General features: G+C 39.4%; 1 protein-coding gene across 15 annotated transcripts in view; it reads left to right on the top strand.

Moving 5' to 3' along the window:
• Nucleotides 1–8,488, top strand: part of otofa (otoferlin a) — a 71,720-nt gene that overhangs the window by 2,240 nt on the left and 60,992 nt on the right. For all 15 annotated transcript variants that reach the window (XM_032542574.1, XM_032542564.1, XM_032542563.1 and 12 more), the window contains exon 2: nt 4,268–4,326. In XM_032542574.1, the coding sequence (XP_032398465.1) occupies nt 4,268–4,326 (59 nt within the window). The remainder of the gene's footprint in view (nt 1–4,267; nt 4,327–8,488) is intronic.

The following is an 8,488-nucleotide window of genomic DNA, read 5'->3' on the forward strand; positions in this document are numbered from 1 at the left end:
CAATAAAAGATAATGGAACAGTGACTAGAAATCGTAGTTTGTAGTAAATGCATTGTAAACATACGTTATCATAGCCTACTTTTTCCTAATTACTTATTGACAAAATCGTGCCAGGGTCACACATGTTGATAGCTGTTTACCAGAACAATTGTGACCTCATTATGTGTTGTCAGATTACCTATTACCTTGTGTACCCAGACAAATATGTAGAAAGGAGACTTCATTAATTTTATTCAGCAACAATAATTTCTTAACTGTGTGGAGGGCTTCGGGCGTCATCCACAACGCCATTGGTCGTAAACGATACAGGCCTCGATAGCCTTGATGGCCTTGATGGCCTCGATGGCCTTGATGCCATTCCATGGTCGATCGATACGCACATAGACATAGTAAAATTCACGCAATACCTCCTGGATTAGCGTGTGTGTGTGTGCTCGACACACTCAGCACGTGATAAGCCTAGCTAAGTGCTCAACTATGTTCACCAACTAGCTGCTAACTGCCTTTGGTATAGTCGGATATTAAATGGATGTATTATATTAACGGTGTATTAGCATAACTAACTAGCTAGCTAGCTAAAGTTTTACTTTGAAAACCCCAGAAGGTTAAAATAAGTGACAATATTGCTGTTTGGACGGCACTTTTAAGAGCAGGATTTTTCTACCTGGGAGTAATTGTAAACAGACATTGTGATTGGGTCTCCGTAAAGTTGAGGGAAGCTGCAGATTCAGGTTATAATTCCCGTCCCCTTTCACATTGCCATATTTTTCTGACACTGATGTTAAATAACGTTAGGTTACTTAATGTAACAATAACGTGGGGGACTTCTATAAATACTGTGGCAAGCTGGCCCATGATTTGCCCGAGGCCCATACTGTTATTTCTTAACATTAAATCATACAAAGAAAAAACAAGTATTGCCCCATTATTTAATCTATAGAAACATGTACTTCTCTGTTCTGTATTCCTGGCAGGGGCCCCTCTTCTTAATGCATTATAAATGTGCATCTTTATTTAGCGAGAGAGCAAGTCAAACCTTTTGGTGGATGGCATGAGATTTATTAAAAAAGGAAAAACAATAATCACTTCAACTGAGTGGTCAGAGTTAAAGTGTATGTTATAAATATTGACAATAGAGGGTCATTAGATAACAGAAAGCAGAATGACAGGAGAGGTGGGCGAGTAAGAGCAGTGGATCAAACCCATCATACACTGAATCACCATGGCGCCCACCGTATGATTAGTTTCATTTAAATACTGTTTTTGACTTAGCAATGACTCAGTTTCAAATTTGAACTGCTAAGTACACTAGGGAATTGTGTTACTTAAAGGAGGCTGATGTCTTTATTGGCATTGGCCTACTTTGCCACAAATGGGGAAAGTTGTAACTCTTTTCCCATCCTTAAAATAAACAGTTTATCTCTCTCCCCCCATTTCTCTATCTCTTTCTTCTTCCCTATATTGCTTTTAAGCTTTTAATTTTATTACTGCCCGATCCCAGAGTTGATACATGTCGTGTGAGAATATTCGTCTACCCGCAGTATTTGCGTCAGTTTTGCATCCACAGTGTCTTTCATTGCTGTGGTTTTTAAGTCATTATTTTCCCTGTACACAGTCAGTAGGCCTAGCTCTTCCTGAGTGCTTTCAGCTCAAACAACTTCCTGTCTGGAGAGGAAGAGGTCTGCCAGGAAGCCACATCTCCTTCCACACCCACCCCCAAGTATATCAAACCATATATGACCACCAGAGAGGCTGGTGGGGCGATGTTATGTATGTAAGGCAGACTACACATTTTATGTTTAGTGGGAAAAGAGAGCAAAACACATATTATTCAGACTCAAACATCTTCAATATTTGGACAAAACAAAAGCCATGAATCAGGGAATCGATTGCATTCAAGGGGTAATTTAAAAAAGCAATTTAGAAGACTGAAGCGTCCCTGACGCTAAAAGTGGTTCATTATTAACTGGTGCCATGGGCAATAAAGACATCAAAGTGAAAGGCATCAAAAACTTAAATTGATGAGTCCTTGCTGTTATCTGTAGTTCTTGGCTTAATCAAAGAATGACACTCCAGCTCTTGCTGCTTATAGGCTGGGCCTCTGCACAGTATCTTGCAGGATCACACACACTGTACATCAGCATTAACTCAGAAATTAAAGCTTTATCTCCGCTCTAAGATATTCCACTACAGCTTGCTTCTTTCAGCCCAACTCTCTTCTTCTGTCTGTTGTCAAACAACTTGACATCCGTGCTGCTACTTGGACATTTTTCGTAAGCTGGTTTGGATATACAGTAAAACCAAATGAAACCAGCATGGAACAACAAAGATAAGATGCTCAAAGGCATACACAGAGACTCATGATTACATCCCAAACATTAGGGAAGATAAACAAAATGCTTTCCACTGTTCTATTCTGCACTCAATGTTTTTGGTCGGTTGCACCCCACAGATCCAGGTAAAAGTGAAAGGCTCCATGCAGCCTTCCTTTGTGTTAGCTTGAGTTTTTCCATCCTACTCTTTTAATCTCCTTCAGTCTGCTTGAAAATGAAAATGCACATTTCTTTTCTTTCTTCCACCACATGTCAGTTCTTTCAGTGGCTCTCCGATTCGATTTCTCACTGTTTCCACTAAGGCCAAAAGGCAACCTGATTAGCAGAATGTTGTTTTAGTTTGGTGTGGAGGACCTTACATAAGTTTTACCCAATCTGCTTTTCTAAACCCACGTCTTGCTTAGATTTAAAAAAAAAAAAAACTGGTATGACAGCAATCGGCTCGGCTTTGAATAATGTAGGAGGAATATTGTCTCCTTCCCTATGTGACATTTAACTGGTGTTCATTTTCTAAAATTATTTCAAGGATGTGGGTTCTGTAAGGTTGTAGAGAGTGGGGAGTGATGAAAAAGAGAACACGTCTATGAACTAGAGTCAAAATGGGCAAAATTGTATTGGTAAAATTATACTTATGAGGTTGAATGAAGCACAATATTTATTTTCAGATTTGCTTTTACATGTCGGTGTCTTTTTCTTCTTCTAAACTCAGAGTTTTTTTTCCTCTGTGAATGTGTGAAATTCTTTCAGCACAAGTAATAATAACACATCAGAGCCAGGCAGAATGTTTTTATTTCTATTCTCTTCTTGTTCTAAATTTATAATTAATTAGTGTTGTAGTTTTGTGTGTGTGTGTGTGTGTGTGTGTGTGTGTGTGTTTGTGTGTACACATATGAACGTGTGTCAGTATACATCAGCGGTCCACATGCACCCAAACTAATATCAACACCCACACAAAAGCCTCAGGCAAACGACACAAAGCAAACTACTCCAACAAAGCAGTCCGGCACCACAAAGCAACCCAGTGAACACAGGCTGCAGCACACATGACTGAGTCAGGTTAATGTACAGTGACTGGCCCTCTGTCCTGTGTATAACCTTAAATACACACTGCAGCAATATATTATTGTTTTCCAGATTATTAAATCATGGAAAGTATTTAACCTTGGCAACAAAAAAAAAAACCACTTCTTTTTAGTCATTTTGATTCTGCAGAAGTCTTTTCTCTCTTTGTTTTTATTCTGTTGGGTAATAAGTCATATTGGAGCAATTCAAATATCCGGATTTGTTTTTTGTCTCCTGTGGCTCCACTCAGCCTGTCTCATTTGTTTGTTTATCAGGTACTTAAGGCATTCATTTGTCTTGTCACCGGTCTTTAACTTGACAAAAGTAAACATATTTTAGACAGGACAATATGATATCTATAATATGTGACAAATGTCTTTCAGCAAATCTATCCTTTACTTAATTCAATCATTTCTATTTTAAACATGGCCCATTAAACATAGAAGGCAAGTGGTTTTTGTGCATGAAGAACTCAAATTAAGAAATGTAGGTAAACAACAAAAAAATGAGTACTAAATGTAATAGAGTAAAAGTATAAAGTCGCATAAAATGGAAATCTCCCTGGAAAGCCCACTGTCCTTGAGTACAATTTTTGAGTCCCTTTTTACCACTGGTATCTGACACATTTTAGTTTTTACTACCTTTTTTAGTCCTTGTTTTGAATCCTGCACAACGTTTATATTCATTTATTTAGTACACTGTGACTGGCAACCTACCTGACCCAGTCTCACAATGAAACCAGATAAATATCAAGATTGATTTACATATGCTGTATAAATTGCCCATGCTGTGTCTCAAACTTAAATAACAATATATGCAATGCCATAATTAAATCATTTATCTGTTTCTAACCTCTGGCCATCACCTTCCAGGTCTTTCCTTCTACAGCCGTGTGGCAGAGAACTGTGAGGAAGTGGCCCACTTTAATGAGGTAAGTGTCTTCATTTCCCCTGTCATACACTAACCCTCCTCGATAATAACAACATGCAATAAGCTCTTCACTTAATAGAACCACAACCTTCCAGTCTACACTGCAGATAACAATGCACTGATTTCACCAGCTGCATGTTTAGTGACTAAACCTATTGGTAAGTCAATAAGTAGGAGACATAATGTAGGTAATGAAGTCAGTTTGTACTTTTTATGTAATGTTTGTTCTGATATTTAAATAACGGCATACATACTACTCAAACTCAACACTGTGCAGAATTAGACATAAATGAGTACAGAGCATGTCAATTTTACACCTACACAACCAGGATTCAATAAACTATAACTGCTGTGAAGTTTTCAAATGCCTTCAACTGTTATGAAGGAAGCATTTTTTAATTTGATTGCTTTTGACTAATCAGTTCATTTGAATGAGTTTTGCACAAACAAATTTCCACCAGGTTTCAGTTCTTGGTATTTAATTGTTAGTTCTTGGTATTGTATTGCTTTTTGGAAACACTTTACAGTAAAAATACATTATGTGAAGAATAAAGAACATCAGATGTAGATTATTAATGTTGAATCTGTTTCAGATTCAGCGCCTCTTTAGAGTTAAACAGTAATATTTCGTTTTTTATCTTGGTGATACTGTAATCTTCTGTTACATTGCCTGACATTGTGTCATTTAATATAATGGTAATATCATAGATGGACTCTGAAGGAGCTTCGGTTGTTGGTGAAGGCCAAGAAATGTAAAATGCTCTACTTTCAGAGAAAAGAACACTTTCCTGACTGCAAATGACCGTTGCTTTCAGTAAAAGAATGTTTGCTGTGAGGTTTTTAGAAATTTGACATGCGTTGAGCTTGTTTTACCAGTAGTGTCTGTCCAAAATGTGCCTGTTTGGAACAGCCCATTGCTTGGCTTGTGTTATTGCTGCTTGTAGCTTTCTCCAGAACCATTGTAGCAAAAAATACTCACAGAAAGACCCCAAAGCACTTAATATGCAGCCACACTGTATAGTATGCTACTGACTCACTGTGCACTTCCAATTTAGAGAAAAACATTGTCCTACTACTTTGAGTAGCCTCATGGATTCATAGTGTTGTGCCCTGCGCCACCCATCTGGCCTGTTATGAGAGCCAATCAGAAAAAGTCTGCATTAATCCACTACTAGAACCAGAACGATTGATCTGTAGCAAAGGACTCACATTGGACTCATAGAGACGGAAAAGGTGGAAGGCATTGCAAATAAAGAGAGTTTTGATTTTGTGTGATGGTGGTCGTACGATGCTTTTCTCTGAATTAGAAGTCTTATGATTATTACAACACATTGTCCTGCTGCTGTTTACATTTAAAGATATATTTTTCTCTTTGCATCTCTGCAGAGGATAGGTTCCATCCATTGATCAATTTGAACCTTGACACCATCCCGGCATGCATTGTGTTAGACACAGTGTAGATCTAAGAGCAATTTAAAATTTTCAAAGCACCTAAAGTGCTTGTCTTTAGACTCTTGGAAATTAAAGCTGAACTTGACACACGGCCATCCACTACCCCAACTTCCACTCTCTTAACTCTATATATAGGGGCCAATACCTCCTGCGTTGACACTTAACATTGGCATTGCACATAAACAGCGATTTTCAAAATCATCCAATGTGGATGTAATTGGATCCTTGACTGCACACAGACACACGGAGAAACTCCACACAAACCTTTATGCTGTGAGGGGACAGTGCTGATCAATGAGCCAGCCAAGGTTCACGTCTTATCACCTAATTATGTTCTAACCCAAAATCTTACTAATTCTCATTTGCAAATGGTGGATTTTCTGCCAAGTGTCTCCTAATAGCCCTCTCCTATCCGCTGATGGCCTATCAGGGTCTGAGAGGTGAGACAGAGGTAGTAGCCTCTACCCATGCCTGACACTGAACACTTGTTCCGTTGTAATTAAACTAGACACTCCACACTCCACTGCTGTAGAGAGGATGAGCTAGTACCCTAAATAGCTATTCTGCCAGAACCTGAAGATCTTTGAATTTGAAAAAGAAATAATAACGGATATGAACATAGACCAGAGTAAGCCTTTCAGAACCTTGAGGATTTCACTGCAGCCCCTCTGGTGCTGGTTCATCTGTCTCTTTTGTGGCTGCAGTGGGATTCTGGGAAATGTTCCCAATAGAATTCCTGCAGGCTTCTGTCACACTGAGAAACCAGCATTGTGATGGATTTAAATGCAACGTCATATAAGGGAGCATAGGGGGGATATGAGATGAGGGTTGGGGGGGATCAAAAAGAAGTGCTGAAGGAAAAGACCAAACAGAGGTAGTGGATAACGTCAGGTGAATGAAATAAGAAAAACAAAAGAAAGAAGGCCTCAAGCATATAAAGTGCCTTCCCAGGGGAGTTTTTTCTTTCTCTGAGCTGCTTGCTTTCCTTTGATGGGCTCAGGCAGAGGGCTGCTTCCTTTGCTGATAACCAGGGCTTTTGTTTTCAGTCTAATCAGGAAAATGGCAAAATAACAAAACACATTTAGTAACTTGCATAGTCACACACACCCACCCATACACACACATACACACACAGAGACATTATTTTCTGTTTTCATAGCGTCATGGGTGAAATATAAAAAAGAAGAGTAAACTAAAAGGAGAAATGTGTCAAATATATACAGTATACAATGGTGGATAATGGTGATAAGTGATCTCTTGTGACAGCCTCACCCGATACTCTGATCTCGGTCCTGTAGTGCTTGGGAGGTCGTTAGCATCACTCAGCATCAATACAACGTCCAGGCTTCCCTTGGGACGACTTGTGCCTCCACTAGTTCCTGAGTCTATGTATTTGTGTGCGTGTGTGTGCATGCATGGTTGTGTTACATTCTGCTGGTGCCTGAGCGTAATGTTTTTCGAGCCACCCCCCTACCCCCACCCCACAAACTCCAGAGCAATTCCTCATCACATCCTCCTCATCTGACATCTTCATCCTCAGCACTGGAACATTTGCATGGCTCAGTGAGCTCACTCCAGCCCCTGAAGTTGAGTCCCATTAGCATAGAGTTGTGTGTCTTTTTGCTTCATGCATGGACTAGCAGGATGCCTTTGAACTAGTATCCAGATAGACGGGATGGGGGAATCTGTATTCATTATTCATTCCATGGTGGGGCTTTTAGCTGCAGTACACCAGGGCTCCCCCTCACTAGTTAGACATGACTGCAAAAATCAGAAAGCCCTGCAAAACTGTGTGTGACCACAGAGTTAATTCGGTATGGGCCTGTGTATATAGCTACTGTACATATGTATGTATCCATGTTAATGTGTGTGTGAGAGAGGGCACACACAGAATTTGATTTGGAATTTGTGTTTATTTGGTTTATATCAAGAGATTTGAACTCAGTAGACAAGAAAAGGGGAAACATTATGCAAACATTATGAGTGCAGGAATGTTCTTTCTCCACTAGCCTCCAGCTGCTACATCCTCCCTACAGTGTACTAAGTGCACAGTCTGACTTTTTAATGAGAGTCTTGTAATTACGTAATGCTAATTCTGAGTCCCATGTCTTTTTAGGCCATTGTGTACTGTCTCCAATAAATTAGTTTTGTAAACAACTAATTTGCAACTCAGTGGATTCTGTTATTCATCACCACGATGAGAAAACATTCTTTAAGGAGCACTGCACCACTTTAGCAGTATACGTTAACACAATACAACAAACAGTTATCAGAATTGTTGCAGCAGAATTGGAGATACTGTTATTGTTCAATATTCTTCCTTGTTGAAACCTACATTACCCACAATGCATCTTGGAGGCTTTGTACAATTTTCTTTTTTTTTACGGTATGGTTATGTATAGGCACTAACAGCTATTGTTTAGGTTTAGGTTAGGAAAACACAATGGTCTTGGTTTAATAACATCCACATCAGTCTCGCATTGCCAGACCTTCCTCCACAGCACTGAGGAGGATGGTCTGGCCAGTCCACACAGCATTCTGAGATGGGAGAAGAATGTGCTCTGGTTTGTTGGCATGTCTTTAAACCAATCACAATCATCTTGAACGGGGCAACAACGCCTCTTCAAAATAGCTTGGGGAAGGAACTTGTTTTGGTGGAACATGTGTACGTTCAAAGGTTGATTTAGTTGTGCAACAGAAAACTCAGATTG

Source organism: Etheostoma spectabile, chromosome 18, assembly GCF_008692095.1.
Source record: "Etheostoma spectabile isolate EspeVRDwgs_2016 chromosome 18, UIUC_Espe_1.0, whole genome shotgun sequence".
Taxonomy (NCBI): Eukaryota; Metazoa; Chordata; class Actinopteri; order Perciformes; family Percidae; genus Etheostoma; species Etheostoma spectabile.